Below are 18971 nucleotides of genomic sequence, written 5' to 3' on the forward strand. Positions count from 1 at the left end.
AGATACATGAGGAAATGCATTCATATGAAAACAGATGTTATATATATTCATTACAACCCAGGAATACATAAAAAAGTCACATCAATGGATTTTCTACGTTGAGCCAACCCCAAGCTATTTTTATAGTATGTTTTACTCAGAGCTTAAATACAGTTCAGAACTACTAACATATATTTCAATGAAAATGAGAGGGGACATTCTTTATCTAAAGTCCCAATTTAATTAAAAGGAATTACTGACAGAATATCAACGTCAAAAATATCATCGTCAAAAATATTGCTAGCGGAATATCGATGTCAAGAATATCGAAGTCCTATCTACATCATGGTAAGTACAAAAATATCGGATAAAAAATATTGTCAAAAATATCGTTGTTAGAAATATTGTTTTTTTTTAACTGTTCAAAAATAATGTAAAATAAAATAAATAATATATATATATATATATATATATATATATATATATTTAAAATAAACATAGTTAAAAATATGTTTAAAATCGTAAGCAATACATATAATGTAAAAATAATATTAAACATACATATAAAATATATTATATATATACTTAATAATATAAATAAAAACATCAAAACTATATATAACTAATTAAAACATTTGTTTAAATAAATTATGCACTACATTAACTAAAACAGTAAATATTGGATAGTGTAGGGGTAAAAATTACTATTCCAACTACAGAGGGTGTAACAGTGGGGAAAATGTAGGATAACATAGGGGTTAACATTACTATTCCATCTCCAGAGAGTGCAACAGTAGGGAAAGTGTTGGATAGCGTAGGGGTTAAAATTACTATTCCAACTCCAGAGGGTGCAACAGTAGGGAAAGTGTTGGATAGCGTAGGGTTTAAAATAACTTACTAATAATTAAAAAAGAAAAGAAAATAAGAATTTAATTATTAAATAACAATAAATTAATTAACAATACCAATAAATAATTACTTACAAATAATTACCATTTAATAATTAATTAACAATTACATTGATGATAAATGCAATTAAATAATGATTATTAAAAAATAATCACCAGCTAATAATGAAATAAAAATAGTGAATTTTCAAAACCCCCAAAACAATAATTATTAACAAATGTTTAGCAATTAATAATTAATTAACAATAAATTATTTATAAATACCAATAAATTATAATTAATCAAATGTAATTACCAATGATTAATTAATGAACAATAAATTAATTTCCTCCAAAATATATTAATTATACAAAAATTATTACCAATTCATAATTAATTAACAATGAATTATTTATCAATACTCAACAAAAAAATAATTACTTAATTACAATTAAATTACTTCCTACCTTATTGCCCTATAACCTCACTACACACTTCAATAATAAATTATTACACTTACTATAATTACAATTAATCAATTAATAACAATGAATTACCAATTAATAAAAATAAATCACCAATTAATAATTATTTAACATGAAATTAATTATGAATACCATTTAATAAAAATAATAATTACTTAATTACAACTAAATTACTTCCCACCCTATTCCCCTATAAACCCAGAACCCGCTACAGAACTAAAACGCAAAATGTATTTAAAAATAACTACTAATTCCTAAACGCTTTTCTTTAATTTACTATGATTAAATTGTAAATTGATACTTGTATAGCGCACTACTCACCCACAAGGGTCTCAAGGCGCTTGTACGAATACCGCTGTGGAACCCATTCTGGCTTTCCCTGTGAGGCATCCACTCCTGGGCACTCCCAAGGTGGAGGCCAGGTATCCTTAGCGTTGTGGGGGCTGTTGTGGAGATTAAGAAAGCTATTGCCCAGAGTTGCAGAGTGGGACTCCATGATTGGAATAGGCACAGAGGTGAGAATTATCAGGTCGTTGGAATTTTTGAGCCCAAGACCCGCCGAGGCGGGGAATTGAACCCTGGTCCCGGGCTAGACCTCTGCATCAGGGGCTGCCACTCTAACCATTGAGCCACACTTCTCCACTTCTCAAATTACTTTCCATCCTATTCTCCTATAAACCCACAACCCGCTACAGTACTAAAACACATAATTTACTTTAAAAAAATATTACTAACTTTAAAAAATGTAATACATATATTCTAAAACTAGTACAATAATTAACAAAAAATATAAACACAAACATATAAACACTTTTATTAATATCGATATTAGTAACATCAATATTTTTGCTATCGATATTGCTAACTTCGATATTAACAAAAACAATACTTCTTACCTTCTGGTCGATATTCTGGTTGTCAATATTCTTGATTTTGATATTGTGTCCTTACTATAATTCCAACTCGATATTCTTGTAGGTCGAAATAAAAAACTCGATATTTAGACTGTTTACCGATTAAAAGGCGTAAGTTGACCATAACCAAGTTATTCTGAGTCCCCTCTGTGACGGGGCACCCGTGGACAGATACCAGTCAAACAACAATCTTCCTTGCTAAACTTGCACAAAGGTGCACACACTTTTGCACATGTACTCATGTGTAACCTGAATAGGACCTTTTACCCCAGCTGTGCAGCAATGAACCCTAATTTAAAAGATTGTCAATATTGGTTCCTGCTATAGAGAGCCATTGGTAAGTAATAGGAAAAATGGCGCTCTTAGGTCTATCACATTTATATTGCAGCTGTGACAAAAAATCTGGCACGGTGAATTACGTATAGAAAAAACACCAAATCCCCAACTGTGTAGTCAACAGACCACTGTACCGCAAAAAACAAATCCTTTGCACACGTTTGAAAATCAACACACATAAAGTTGTATCTATATATCACATTAATGCTTGTCTTGTATTTTGCAAAGTCTTTATTTCAAGTTCATCCGTAAGTGAAGTTAGTTCTGTACTTCACTAGCCAGTTTCTTAGCCAACACATGTTTCATCGCTGTTACAAGGGATTACCCTGCGACTTCTTCAGGGCTATGAAAAGTCTTTGGCAGACTCTTATTTCCGGTGATAAATCCAACCCGGATAGAGTTTCTGTCTGTTATTATATTAATCCTGGAGATGTCGTCTTTGACTGTGATTAGTAATTCCCTTTCAAAGTAGAGTGGAGTTTGTATGTCCTGCCCAATCCGGCAGGTCTGTAGTTTAGAAGAAGGAATCTCCCAAGAGCAGCGTGTCCGCTGCGCGAGTCCGCTGTGCTCAGAAGACTTTAGAAAATACAAGATAAGCATTACTGTGATTTATAGATACACCTTTATGTGTGTTGATTTTCAAACATGTGCAAAGAATATGCTTTTTGCAATATTGGTTCCTGCTCAAAACGAATGGATGACATTACAACGCAGTCTTCGCACCGGGATACGTTTCCAAAGCCATCATTACAACGCAAGTCATTGCAACGACTTGCGCTAGAGGCGCTGTACTTAGGAATAGTATGATTTACTATTCCAACTCCTGCGTTTGCAACAGTATGGAAGGTGTTGGAATAGTAAATCATACTGTTCCTTAGTGTGAAGGGCCATCCAGCGCAAGTTTTTGTAACGACTTGCTTTGTAAGGACCACGTTGTAAAGATATTGCAGTGTAAATATCGCGTTGTAATGGATGTTTCCTGCTCAGAACAGAAGCTTAAAGTATGTCTTTTCAATTACTGAGACTCACCCACAGTAGAAGGCAAAAAACCATAAGGTTAAATAGTTAAAAAAGTAGGGAGTTGGAGGGGACTTAGTGGGTCAAAAAGTACTCTTACACTAAGGTTTCATGAATATTTCTTGCTGAATTTAAATGAATAATCATCAATAGTTGGACTTAGTTGGCCAAGTAGCTCAATGTAACTATCAACAATACTTTGGGCTAGAAATATGCACACACATTAACGATTTACATGGACTTAGACGTGTGTGCTCTAGGATATCTGTGAATCACTTAACTGTAATACATCTCTCACCTAGGTGAACTTCACCTTGTTGCAGCAACGGCCCGTGCAGGTAGAGCGGTGGGGTGGGTTGGGAGAGGGGGAGGACGACCATGAGGGAAAATGTTATAAATAATTAATTTTACCTCGTCTGACAAAATCACCCCCGCTGCCCCACCCAGCACCACCGCCCGATTGCTCCTACCTGTACGAGCTGCTGCTGCCTTGGTGTACATCACCTAGTTGCACAACAGTGCGCTCACCCGCTGAAGTTTATCCAGAATTTCTCAGCTGCACATCACCTTGCGCCCCTCCCCCAGTGCAGATCACTCTAAAATATGTCTTTATAGCATCATAAAGATCTTGTCTTCACGACGTCACTCACAGACCTTGTGTAAAAATTGACATTCAGAAAAAGACTGCTTTTTGTAGGCCCTCACCGTAATGAAGCTTGACGATGAAAGGATGATTGACTTCTGCTAAAATGTCTCTTTCCATCTTTGATCTCACCCGATCACGAACTGTATTAAAAAAAAGGACACACAATCAGAAAGCCTTTTAAAATGCAGGGGTTGCCTTTTAGTTCAATGACTGGCTTAAATAAAATATCAACCATTCAAATGCCCGACATTTCCGTTCTTTATGTCACCACTCAATTAAAATTGACATTTTATCGTTATTACTGGCAAAGGGATGACTTAGAGTCAAAACACACATGCGAGTACATCTAACACTTTCAAGGAATAAAATAATGATGCATCTTAGAAAAGGCAGTGGGAGATCTCATTAGCTGGAAGGTTGTGTTAGAACATTTAATGACAAAGCTGAAGCTTTTGATAAAGCAATTGAGTAGAGGCGAATTTGTTGAGATACTCAAAGGAAGGCTCCTAAGTGAGGTGTGGGGTGTGCCGACAGAAATCAGGAGAACTAACTCTTGGATCAGCGCTGACACATTGCATTTAGAGTATTAGGCGAACGCGCTTACTGTGAATTGTTGTGTCACTATCCTTGTATTTTCCCTTTATATTTGATGTTGAAAGCCATGAAGTTCGCCCAAACTGACTAATAAAAAAAAGAAGTCTCTGGAGGATCCTGTACCGCGTGCAGTAAAGGTGTTTCCTTCATGTCAACATAGCTTGATAAAGGAAGTCGTGGGCCTGATGTCATGCCTTTTTGCCGTTGCAAAGCCTGCAATTAACAAAATCACAGGCTTTGCACCTGCCACAAGTCAAGTCGCAAGGTATATGAAAAGGACACATTGTAATTTGTAGGAAATGACCGCCCAGTTTACAAACTTTCCTTTCGATTTATTGCGAATCATCAGAAAGAGGAATGGTCAAGAAAGGGTCGGTGACCAACAGTTTGCCTTTTGTGAATGACAACTGCGTGCATCTGGGGAAAGACAGTTGTCTGGAAGACCAATACATGCTCAGCAAGATGTTAGTTCATGTAATAGCAAATATAATTTTGCAAGGCAGACCTTGCTTAAAAGAAGCCATTCAGTAAATGCAAATGCTGTGACAGAGTTCTGTTGTCCCTTACAGGCTTTCATGCGAACTTTCACCGCCATTGAAAATTGGTTGTAATAGTATTTTCGTTTCATAACTATTAAAGAAAGAGGCAGGATTTTTTGTTATTCCCTGAAAACGGGCATTTTGCTATGTGATTGACAGAACACGAGTAGCAGCAGAAAAAAGGTTCACGTTATAAAGCACTCAATTTTCAATAAGCACCAGCTTCTTTACAACCCCAGATTAGTACACCAGGCCCCTAGTAACTTTTTTAATTTACTCTGACAATGCTTTGTTAATCGGAAACTTTTTCTCCTTCCTCCAATTTCCCTGATGTCAAATCTTTACTTCTTTAGGTCACTATGAAAAAATAATAATTTCGCCACCTCTTTCCAGAAAAGATAAACTGCTGGGAATTCCTGTGGAATTATGCGAATCTGCAACTACAGCATTTTTTTTGCATAGTTAAGGATTTTCCGATCTTGACACATACTACATCATCTGTTATATAATTAGCAAATTGTAACTGAAAACATTGCTTCTAGCTCAAGTCGATCAAAAGTTAATACGAACACTGCCACACATGTTGCAGTACAACTGCAGTCCCTTTGCAAATTCGGTTGCTGGTTGGTATATTTAGGTGTTAAACGGAAACTAATTCGGTCAAACCTAAATGTCAAAAAAGTGAGGTTAATACTGCCACAAAAGTTACAGCATAATGCCAATTGATTTGACTTTTGTTGATGCATAATTTAGTCAGCCCTGACACATAATCAACTCTGCCCCTGACACATATTTCCTGTGGCACTCACTAAAGCCAACAATAACATCACCCCATTCTCTCTTCCCCTCAAGGATCTTGCATTCACCGTTAAATGTCATTTTGCTGTTTATATGGCCCAAAATGCAAAACATTAATGAATGAATAAATCAATATTACAACTACAATAAATAAGCACTTACAGTAAGCAGTAAATCAATTGTTTTAGTGATACACTTGCCACTAGTTTTAGATACACCCGAAGCTACTGGTTTAAAGTGATATATGTATAGTTTTTGAGTAATACCTAAGATAGTTTACATAATTTCCCATCTCAATTCAAAAAGCAACTGATATATGTTGAAAGAGTGTAATGTTAAGGATCATGCCTGGTACATGCTGCAACAACAGCAGTTGGCATGGTGTGCTGCACCTACTATTTAACCCGAAGTGTATATCTAGGGCCAGATGTACATACCTTTGTGTTTGAGATTACCTGACGGGACCTACATTCATTGAAGCCGGTCATTGAGGGATAGTGTGCATCCCGAGCAGGATACTCGCAAGAGCCCCCTTTCCCCTCTTCCCCTATTTTCTTGCTTGGATCAAGACGGAGCTCGCAGCTCTTTAAGATTCTCTCACTATTGTGAGACCCAACGTAGGGTGCCATTGGATTGGCTCCAGGAGTTCTTTATCACCCTGTCCTGAGGAGGCCAGACTTGTTGGAAGGCCGAAACGCGACCACGTCGTCACTTTTCCTATAGAGGAGTCTTTATGCTAAAATGTTTTGGAATTTATGACCATTTGACACATTTTTTTCAGGTTCTGTGTAATTATCTTTGGAACCACTCGTGTCTCACTACCTCTATGTGTACCTTCTAGACTGTATAGGAGGACACCAAGTAGTATCTTTTTTTGGGTGAAGAAGAAATTATTTGTGATTTGTTTTTTGTACAAATTGATGTTTTGTTTTGTGTTTATATTATTGTATATATTTGTGTACCTACATATGTATAATGGTGTATAGTGTATAAATTTGATAAAAAAGAAAAAACCTACAGAAAATAACCGTTTGTGATTACAGTAAATACAATATGTAATCACGTCCTCTTTGAGTAGTGATGGTTATTAAAACTTGACAGTATTAGATTAGTGGACTAAGGTCACAGAGATAGGAGAATTTGTAGTCCCCTATTGGGTTAATATTTTGTTATCTATTCCTCCTTTTTCCAATTCTTTATTTTCTTTAATCTTACCTAATAGCGAGTTTTTGAGATTCGTTATTAGGTAATCGCAAACAGCAACGTAATGCAGTGTGTTTTACACAGTTTGCGATTTTCAATGGGTCGCAAATAAACCTACCTCATTAATATCCATTTGGTAGGAGCTGCTACTTTACATTGATTGATTGAAGCCAAATCTAGTTTCTTTATAAATAAAATTAATTCGTATAATAACACTCCCAAAGAGCTTTTTTCAACAGTGGCCAAACTCAGAAACAATTTGCCGGCTAAACACACCTCTCTTTACAACCAACCCACCAAATTCTTTAAAGACAAAGTAGAGGCTATCTTTAACGTCTACTATTTGCTGCAAATCAAAGCTCTGAGGAGGCTTGCATGGCCAATAACTTTCAGTCTGTGTCATCTGGAGACTCCCAACCTGGGACCTTTATTAGAAAAGCAGTTAATCTGGATGTCGAGTTATCAGAGTCACCTCAGTCATTTTTTCCTCTTTCTCCCCTTACTACTGGTCAAGCAACATCATTTTTCAATCAAATAGAATCAGGATCACCGTTTGATTCATGTACACCCAGAATACTATAGCTAGCCCCTATCACTGTCACCGGCCACCTTCCACTGACTTTCAATTGAATGCTTCCCCCAGAAATTGAATCAATTCTCCCTCTCTTAAAAAAGCCAAACCACAATGCTGATGATCCCAGCAACTACCGGACAATTTCACGACTTCACTTTCCAGCCAAGATGGTAGAGAAAGCCATAAACACAAGCTGTCTCTATTCATCCAGGAACATAGGTTGCTGGATCCCTCTCAGTTTGGCTATAGAAGCCAACATAGTACAGGGTCATCTTTGATTACAGCCTCTGAGTACGTCCGAACCACCTTAGACAAGGGAGGGAACGCTGCCTTATTCTTTTTAGATCTTTTGGCTGCGTTCAAACACCGCTAATCATAAACTATTTATCAAGCCTATGTTTGAGTTAGGTGTCAGTGGTACTGCCCTTACGCTGCTTAAATCCTTTCTCACCGACAGAGTTAAATTCCTGGAACCTAATGGCCACTGTTCAACATCCTTTAATCTAACCTGTGGTGTACCACAAGGCTCAGCACTGAGCCAAACTCTCTTTAATATATATGTTACTCCTGAAGCCTCACTAAATTGAAAGTTTGGGTTTTTCATTTGTCCCATATGCTGATGACACGCAGATCACAGTATTGATCACAGATGTTCTTGACAGAACTGCAAAATGCTTTCACTGTTGTATGCAACAGACCGGTCAATGGATGTCCAACAATTGTCTGAAATTAAACTGAGACAAAATTGAGATGCTACTTTTTGGCAATCGGCCATCATTTTGTTCTCCCAAATGGTGGCCTCAGGAAATGGGAGCTCTCCCAATACCTGTTCCTAAAGTGAAAATTCTGGGAGTCCAATTTGATGAAAAACTTTTCCTTGTGGGACATGCCAATGCCATCACTTCCTCATGTTTCTTTATAATTAAATCATTTAGGAAGGGTTTTCCCTTCATTCCTTTGAACCTTCACACGGTAGTGATCACTGCAGTAGTCTTTTGAAAAATAGACTATTGTACAGGCTTTTTCTGACTGCCCACAAAAAAGCTCTGCATAAACTCCAAATGGTTAAAAATGCAGCGACAAGACTGCTTCTAGGGTTACCAAAACATCAGTCGGTCTCCCAATCTCTCCCATTACTTCACTGGCTCCCGGTGAGAAAGCAGGAAATGTTTAAGTCTCTGTGCATAGCTTTTACGGCCCTTCATCTTGATGGCCCAGAATCCATCAGACATCTCTTTCAATTGTACGCCCCTCCTAGGACTTTAAGATATTCCTCCCAGGACAATCTTGTTGTACCCAAAGTTAAGAGGGCCACCTTGGAAGGCAAGAGTTTTGCAGTGGCCACTGCCAAACTTTGAAACTTGATGCCTCTGAAACAAAAAACTACAAAAAACCTGCATACCTGTCATAAAATATGTCTGTTTAATACCTAGTACAGATCTCAAATTGTTTTTCTTTATGGTCTACACATACGTTGGGGTTCACTCACATCCCTTTCCTGACTGACTCTGAGTCAGCACTTAGACGCCTACAGGTACTAGATTGCTTTGAAAATCTCATTTTCTTTTTATTCAATTCTTTCTGTACCAAATACCCATTGCCTGGACTGGCCATATATGGGCCAGACTCCAACAATGGATAACGTGGTATTTTTCCACATGTATCATGCATATGTGTGCATCTGGCACATATGCAGTCAAAATGCTCACACATGCATCAATACATATGGAAAAGTAATCACCACCGCCGCAAAATCTCCGAAGCCGCACACACAGTAAACTTGTAATAGGACAGTCTGAAAACCGCTGGCACTGCAGTCTCCTGGCAGCCGTGGTGTTTGGGCAGTTGGACTACCAAAGTCGTAATCAGGCCCTAAATGTGTTTGTTGCAGATACATTTATATTTCCTGGAAGTTCTAATCCTAGTAAAAAGCTCAGTTATTTATGGAACCTTTTTAAAGAGCTCCATGTAACCTGCAAGGCATAAGGTTGAAACTCTGCAAGTTTTAACTAAATGTTTCATTATTGTAAGGTTGATATAATAGGTTCTGTAAAATTCTGTATTATAATTAAAGGAGACAGCATGTTATGAACTCCCAGAAAAGTTAATACACCTGTGCTTTGTTAGGTAAATACAGTTTTAGTGAGAAATTCTAATAGCTCCGAAACAAAGCAATAGGCCTTTCCCCAGAAACGTTGTGATTACAGTTTTTAAGCAGTACTAAGAAGTTGAAGTTGAAGTTGGGGGAATTTGTAAAGCGCACGTATACCCAAAAGGTTTCATGGCGCTAATTTGATCAGGCCACAGCAGAACAAGGCGACAATTAGACCACAAAGGCCCTAGTAAATAACCAGGTCTTCAGACATTTACGAAACTCCAAGTATGAGAGGGAGGATCGTAGATTATCGGGAAGGGAGTTCCAGAAATGAGGGGCTTGGAAGGAGAAGCTCGACCCCCCATGTTACTTCCTCACAAAGCGTCGAACAACCAGAAGATTTTTAGAGGAAGACCAAAGGTTTCTAGAAGGAGTATATACTGTTAGCCTGGTTGCTACATAAGAATGAGCTAAGCCCGCTAATGATTTGAAAATAAGACACCCCAATTTAAATAGGCATCTATGGGTAACGGGTAATCAATGCAGTTGCTTCAGAAGTGGGAGAGCATGAAGGTATCTAGGCCGTCTATAAATCAGTCTAGCTGCCTGATTTTGGACAAGCTGTAGCCGGCGTAATTCATATAACAGGATCAAGAAACCAACCAATGAAAATCCAAAACTGATTTAGGAAAAATTAGAACATTTCTAAAAAGTAAATTCACATAAATATGAATAACAATGGTTTAAGAGAGCTAAAGCAATATGACATTTTAGAGTTCAGGTGTGAAAAAAAACTGTGAAGAATGCGCAAAGTGCCAGCCTAAGTCAGTTGGCATGGTCGACCCATTCACCAGATTTTACTTTCTGACATAGAAGATATTACAACAGTCAAAAATATTCCAGCTGAATACTCAAGTTGTTTTTCCTGGCAACACATCATGCTGTAATGCCTCAAGTGCACAAATATCAGTGGAAGGCAGGCTGGGTGAACCATTATCTGTGACCGGAGCTTGAACACATGTCTCAGTGTCCATAAGCTCGGCTCGCAGGACATTTCCCTTCTTGACCTTTATGACCCAGTGACCACAGGAGATGAGCTGGTCTAACCCTTGAGAAGCACTTCTCATTCTTGGGTAAATGGTGAAAGCAGGCTTCTTCACAGGCAGACGGTTCTTGTCCTCACCCAGTCCTTCTATGTTCTGAGCAAAGTGTGAGAAGTTGGCCCGATATGCAACGTTCGCTATTCTAGCGACCGCTATGTATCGTTCCAACGACCCTTATGGTGTTTGGTTGTAAGTCAACCTATAGACCAGCTATCCTAGTAGCGTGGATACGAGCAGTCTAAGGCTAAAGACTCGAGAGGGCGTGTTAAGCCAGCTGTTTACCACACATGTACCCCTTGAACACCCAGTGAAAGGACACCACACAAGTGTTATGAAAATAAACAGTATATTTATTAAGAATCACAACAGCCCTGTACTCTTTATGAGGACAGGGTACTAAGCACAAACCAAATCTCTTTAGTAAATACTTCAAGTGCACAGTTTAAAACAAGTGTCCGGGGACACGGAAAGGTTAAGGCAAGTCAGAAGCGAGGGACTCGGGACCCTAGAGTAAGGAGGCTATGCAGGCACCGAAATGCCGAGTTACCTAGCCACGAGGGCTGCGGCTGCACAAGTCTTACAGGCGTCGGGGTCTTCGCTGACGAGCCAGGAGCCGGAAGAAAAGAAGTTGCTGGCCGGCGACCAGTGCTGAATAGTTCGTAGGGATCCAAGCCTGGATCGGAGATTGATGAAACCTGAAAGCAGAGGGGACCAAGTTCGTACTACTAGCCAGTAGTCAGAGGGTACCAGGAAGGCACCGGTTGGCCGTCACCTCGACCAGGTGAGTGGGCGACGCTAGGCTCTGCAGTCTCCCGGACCAGGAGGCGTTTGTCGGCGACCACGGTGGAGGTGCGAGCTGTCCCACGACGGATGTCGCGGTCGGCGTCTGGAGTGGATCAGGAGGGTCCGGGGTGCTTCTCGAAAAGATGGAAGCAAGGGCCAGTCTGGAGCAACCAGACCGGCAGTGTTGATTCTCGGATGTCGTCACAGAAGGACACGAGCCAACGGCCAGTGACCAGACAACGTGCTGAGCGGCGAGCAGAAGGGCCCCACGCAGATCGTGGAGATGCTGGGAGACTGCACTTCGGTGCTGGAGCGGCTCAGGGTCGGGGCTTCTCGGACCCCAGAGCACTCACCAGAGAGTTACCTCGATGGTCGTGCTGGTTTTTAAGAGCGTGCAGGTTCTGATGATGGCCGGTCCCTCGAGGCCTCGTCGCACCCACAGATCACAGCTGAGCTGATGACGTGGGTAGAGGTCAGAGGTGCCAGGGAAGCCGGTTCTCGTCGAGCTGGGCCGTCGGATTCCTTGAGGAAGGACTTACAGCAAACCGCAGAGTTCTTAGATGGTGCCCGCTGATGCAGGGTGACTACTCCTTAGCCACAAGGGAGAAATCTTGAGAAGAGTCTTGAAGGTCCTTTCGTAGAAAGTAGTTCTTGATTCAAAGATGATCTAATTTGGAAGGGTCCCCGCTCCGGCCTTTATCCTAAAGAAAGGGGTGGGTACATGACTAGGTCCCGCCCTAAGGGTGGGACCAGGAAGGGGGGTAGTTACGCCCCTCTCCCCCTGCCGGGCTTTCCCCAGGCCAGGGCTGTCGCCCCTGGAACTGGTTCTAACCGGCAGATGCGTAGTGAGCACCGGGGTGCCACTCCGCAGTCACCTTCTCGCCAAAGCCCTACCTACCCAGAATACACAAACCCTGTCTGGGACGGTGCGAACACCGCCCTCAACAGGAAACCCTTTGTCCAAGCGCTCCTCGCTGGAAGGACTCCCAGCAGCAGGAGGTCAGACTCGTGTCTGTGGTGGCAGCATCCATTTTGTGGAGCTGAGGCTTCAGTTAACTTTAACCGGGGTTCACAGTTACGTGCATGTCGTGTCCCTCTAGAAGGGTGGAATGCTAACCTCATCGCCAGAATTGGTGAGAGGGCAGCACCCCGATTCGTATGACACCTTACTCGACATGCCTTGATAACGCGACACCGAAGTTACCGATATGGTACGCGTTATCATGGAACAGCCATTGGGTCTTGATTCCGCAAGCTGCAACCGGGCTCGGCTCGGGCCTGAACCTAGCTCACACGAGCCCACGCACTCTGCCTTTAGGATTGTTAAGGCCTGCCATAGGAGTGACTGATAGGAACTCGGGTGTCCATTGTATGGTTAGATATAGAGCTACTATACCTAAAGCAAAGGGTGATTACACGACTTCGCCCCAGCTGTCATGCAGCCAGTTGTGTCAGATTTAGGAGGCCAGTCAGGGGTGGCATAATACATGCTGCAGCCCCTGGCGGCCCTGGGTACACCTATGCCCTGCGTTACGGGGTCTGATAAGGTGGCCCAGTACCAATTGGTAAATGCACCTAGGGTACATGGAATCCATTTTAAAGAGAGAGCAGTAGGCCTGGGGTCCTGATTGGCAGGGTCCCAGGTCGACTATGTCCAAAACCAGCTAAAACACAGGGCAAAAAGTTGGGGGCAACCATAGTCAGGATGTACCTTCCTACACAAAGCAACTAGAATTATGCGACAGGGGAAGACCAAATTATGCAGCAGGGTTAACAAAAGTATGCGTCTAGAAAATACATATTATGCTTTGCAACATACCTTCATTATTGTGTCTTTTTTCTCTGGTTATCCCTGTCTGGGTAAAGAGTTTTCCTCATTAGTACCAATTTCACACCCAAATAAAGCAATAATCAAAAGGAAAAAGAACAGTCAACCATTGCAAAGAGCCTTCCAATGCATTGCAACACGCGTGGCTGTGTTTTTACTAACTTTTAATCTGTTTCAGCTAGAAGCATCTTTAAAAAAAAAGTAAGAACCACATGATCTGCCCATAAACCAGGCTGTGTGTGTGGTTCATGTGGTTCTCACTGTACCTTGTTTCTCAAGCGTGACCCACATGCACTGCATGTACTGGACAGTTTGTAGAATAATATTCGCCTTCTTCAGTGGTAGATGGGCGGAATTGTTTTTAAGAATTTTCGCCGCAATTCACTTTTGCATACCAAAGGAAAACACATTGCCCAGTCCTAGATGTGGAATTGAGAGGTTGGCTCAAAGAGATATGTTCACTACAGATTAAACTCTTTGGAGGTTTTGCATGCCATCTATAGGAAGACCTCCCATGCCTCTTATCATAAAAAATAGGGAATGCACAATATATGTCCATGATATAAAAACAATGATATACTAACTATTGATTTCTGTTCTAGCAGGTGTATCAATATTAGCACTAGCCCACTAAACGTTGTTCTTCGTTCAGAAGCCAGACTCGTATATTAGGCAAAGAGATTTGACCACATCCCTTCGGAATTACAAGAACTACACTGCCTCCCTATGAAAGATAACATAACGTTCAAACTGTGCTGCCTAACACACAGGACTATCCATTAAAACAGACCACAGTACATATCGAACCTAACATATCCAAGGGAAAAAAGGACGGAGTGGTCCTGGAAGTAGTCAATTTCAAAACTGCCATGGCACAAATGTGTGCTATAATGCTTCTCTTGAATATCAAGTAATATAATATGGACAAGTATTATCAACATTTTTTGGGAAATTTTAAGATCTGATAATGACTTTCTTAACATGGTAAACCCTAGTTAACAAACATTTAAATGTGATTCCTGCTATTAAGGAATTGACAGTTCTCTGCAGAAAATCAGCCTTAAAAATCATGCTAAAAAGAAGCACAGACCAATAACTTGCTATATAAATGAGCTGCCGGTTAAATTATTTAGGACTTTTTTAAGCTCAGTTGATAGATTGCTATGAATTACATAACTTGGGCCCTTATGTATCTATACATTTCCCCACAGACACAGAATAGGTAAAAACCTTTGTTACACTAGGCCCTGTGTTTCCTAATTTGAGAACGAGAAGTGCAACTTTGACACAATGACTGGGGTTTGAACCTGGATTGAAACAGGATGGTTTATGCTGTTAATTAAGTTGATCGTGTATGTACATGTCTCATCGCTTGTAAGTTTTCTAATGAGCATATACTTCGGATTGCTTATGGTTTTTAACTGTAAAACATGATTTTCTGACCTTTGTTTTTAAAATATTTGTTATATGAATTAGGCTTTAGATAGTATTACTGAATAATTTGGAAATAGTCTTTGCTCATTGAGAATTTTATTCTAATTTGAAAATATATCAAAAATGTGTTTCATGATCTTGTTGAGGTAATGAAGACTTTAACAGTTTTGATGTGCTGACTATACCCAAAAAATACTGCTTCGTTCAATAAAGTTAATCTTTCAAAACAGTCTCAGCATAGAATTCCCTGCCACATGAACTGAGGATACTCACCCTAATATGCACCACCAGAAAACGGCTAAAAACACACACTTAAGACAATTACTAAGCTAGATTCCTCCACCCATAACTGTCCTCCCAAACTGTAGATTACATGGATTTGATGCTTTTTTGTTCTACTGCTTTGCATTAGTGTTAGACCTGGCACCATTGGCGTGGATCTCCCCTGCAATTTTTTGCCTTTGCCTCTTGTGTTTTTGCTGAGTGTTGGACTCCGTTTGGCTGGTCTAGATGCTATGGGCACTTTGCCACTGCTGTGCAGTGCCAAAGTGCAAGTTCTCCCTTTGTAAATTATTGTTATGGATTAGTGATTCCATGATTGTTTGATTTACTAGTCAGCCCCGAGTACAGTGCCCTGTGTGTGCTCAACGCCTGTAAATCAAATGCTGCAAGTGGGCTGCCGCACTGATTGTGCCACTCACAGAAGCAACCTGTAAAATGTAACTCTGGCCTGCCATTGCACAGCCTCTGGGCAGTCTAGTACTGTCATGACGAATTGGCAAGTGCACCCACTTGCCAGGACCTAACCTTCCCTTTTCTTACATATCAGTCACCCTAAGGAGGGCCAAGGTACCCCTGTGGGCAGGGTGCAGTGTATGTGAAAGGTAGGACAAATGCCTTGGTGAGGGTAGCATGTCCTGATAGTGAATTACTGCCAATTTCATTTTTCACTATTGCAAGGCTGGTAAACAGTCAGAATATCGAGTTTTTATTGTCGACTTGCACTAATATTGAGTGCAAAATATCGGGATACAAAAATATTGACTGTTCGAATATCGTGGTAAAGAATATCGAGTCTAAGGTAAGTAATATCGTTTTTAACAATATTGAAGTCACTAATATTGTTTTAAAAAATATCGAAGTCATTATTATTGCTTGCAAAATTATAGTTGTTAAAAATATAGTTTTTTTAGTTAGTGTTATGTATTTTAGTATGGATTTTAAATGTATGTGTTCTATTTTTTGTCTAAGTATTATATTTGTTTTTTAATATATGTGTTACATTTTTAGATGTGATTAATTTTATTTTAAGTAAATTTTGCATTTTAGTTCCATAGGGGGTTGTGGGTTCATAGGGGAATAGGGTGGGAAGTAATTTAATTATAATACATTTATTAATCATTTTTAGAAGTTATTAATTTTATTTTAATTACATTTTGCATTTTAGTTCCGTAGCTGGTTGTGGGTTTATAGGGGATTAGGGTGGGAAGTAATGTAATTATAATGAATAATTAATAGTTTGTATTAATACATATTTATGTATTTAATATGTTATATTGTTAATTGTGATACTTAATGTATTATTAAATATGTATTTATTATGTATTTGTTTTTTGATTACTAATAATTAATTGGTAATTATGGTAATTGTATTATTTTTTAGGAACGGGTTGTGGGTTAATAGAGGAGTAGGGTCAAAAGTAATTTAATCATAATTTATTAATTAATATTTGTTATCAATTATTATTAATGTATTTAATATCTGTTATTGTTAATTGTGGTAATTAATTGATTATTACTTATTTATTAATTGGTTGTTAATTAATATTACTTATTTGGTAATTATGTTAATTGTGTCATTTTTTTAGGAGTTGGTTGTGGGTCAATAGGGGATTAGGTTGGGAAGTAATTTAATTATAAATAATTGAATAATATTTTAATTAATTAATATTTATGTATTTAATATTTCTATTGTTTATTGTGCCAAATAATTTATTAATAATTAGTTGTTTATTATTATTGTTTCGTAATTATGTCAATTGTGTAATTTTTTAGGAGTGGGTTGTGGGTTGATGGAGTAGGGTGGGAAGTAACTTAATTTTAATACAATTTTTATATTTTTCATATATTTATTTAGGGGTCGATTCCGATTCTGGAACAAATCCGTACGACGATTCGTATTCGTAGCCGTTTTCGTACGAATCGTACAAATCCGTCCGAATTGCGTAGTACGATCCGTTTGCGAGAAAATATGTCCAAATCATTATAAACCATACAAAAATGAAGGGTAAATATGTACGACATCGACCGGCACAGTGAACCATACGATTCGTAAAAATACCGTACGACCCGCCAAGTACGATCCGGACCGGGGAATGAGTACGCGATTCGTATGGTAAACGTCGCTTATGAGCAATTCGTACGGAGGGCAACACTATCACATACGCACCGTACCCCTAAAATCCAGGGGTGTACGCACCGTGCCCCGATGCACGTACCTCTGCAATCATGGGGTGTACGCACCGTACCCGGGGGGGTCCGTTTCGTACGCATTTCGAGGCAAAATCTGCTTTTACGGACGTTTTAAGCTCCCATAGAAAAAGAGACCTACGGAGTGTTGTCGATACGATTCGTACTTGCTGGGTCGGAAAATACAGCTTCGATCCGTACCGACATCGCGTACTGCGCGTTCCGAATGCGATTCGTACGGATTTGTGAGTTGTAAAGTCTTCGGTACGATTCGTAGGGAGAACTGCTTTGGGTACACATCGTACTACATTGTACGTACGGGTACGGTTCTGCATACGATTCGTATGGGAAAAAAGCTCCAAACGGCTATTCGGAGGGCATTTTACTGAATCGGAATCGGCCCCTTAGTGTTATTTTATAGTAATAATTGTGTGAATTAATTTATTAATTGTTTTTATTTTGCTTGCTAATTGTTATCAATTAATTAATTAATTATGTTAATTTTGTCATGTTTTACAACATTGGTGGTGTTATTTATAGGGGAATATGGTGGGAGGTAAATTATTTATAATTAGTTAATAATTTGTTAACCACATCGCTGCTGTGGTTATTTTTCCCCTGTGCTGGAAATAGCTATTCTGCTATATTCATGACGAGCTCAGCTCGTCATCAGCACAGCTCAACTGTGCCTCATGACGAGCTGAGCTCGTCATGAGCATGGAAGGGGTTAATTGATGCTAATTAATTATTAAATAGTAAATATGCTAATTGTTGAATAATTATGATGTGTCAGTTGTAGGCAAAAAAGTTCTAAATGTTGGGAAGAATTTTATTTAACCTAATTAATGATTTGTTGTTAATTGTAACTAATTGTTTTATGTAAAATTAGTTATGGAAATGTAAATATTTTTAGGTGTGGAAAATAATGTAGTTTAAATAAATTCAACATTAGTTGATCATTAATAATCATTTATTAATTGATAACTATTTTTGGTAGTGGTTTTGTTTTTATTTTGTTTGGCTATTTAGGTTCAATAGCTGTAATGTTTGGTTTCATCCCTTCCGCTCTCCAAAACTTTCCCTCATTAGAGTGGGAATAGTAATGTATTCCCCTCTGCTATCCAACACTTTCCCTACTGCTGCACTCGCTAGACTGGGAATAGTTTTTTTCATCCCTCCGCTATCCAAAACTTTCCCTACTGTTGCACTAGCTGGACTGGGAATAGTAAATTATTCCCCTTTGCTATCCAACAGTTTCCATACTGTTGCACTCGCTGGAGTGGGAA

At 39.2% G+C, this 18971-nt stretch overlaps 1 protein-coding gene across 1 annotated transcript in view; it reads right to left on the reverse strand.

Moving 5' to 3' along the window:
• The window catches only part of LOC147708562 (ribosomal protein S6 kinase alpha-2), a 1617317-nt gene that overhangs the window by 935107 nt on the left and 663239 nt on the right, over positions 1 to 18971 (reverse strand). Inside the window, exon 4 of the mRNA XM_086927240.1 lies at positions 4325 to 4405. Within this exon, the coding sequence (XP_086783366.1) occupies positions 4325 to 4405 (81 nt within the window). The remainder of the gene's footprint in view (positions 1 to 4324; positions 4406 to 18971) is intronic.

Source organism: Lissotriton vulgaris, chromosome 6 (genome assembly GCF_964263255.1).
Source record: "Lissotriton vulgaris chromosome 6, aLisVul1.2, whole genome shotgun sequence".
NCBI classification, from domain to species: domain Eukaryota; kingdom Metazoa; phylum Chordata; class Amphibia; order Caudata; family Salamandridae; genus Lissotriton; species Lissotriton vulgaris.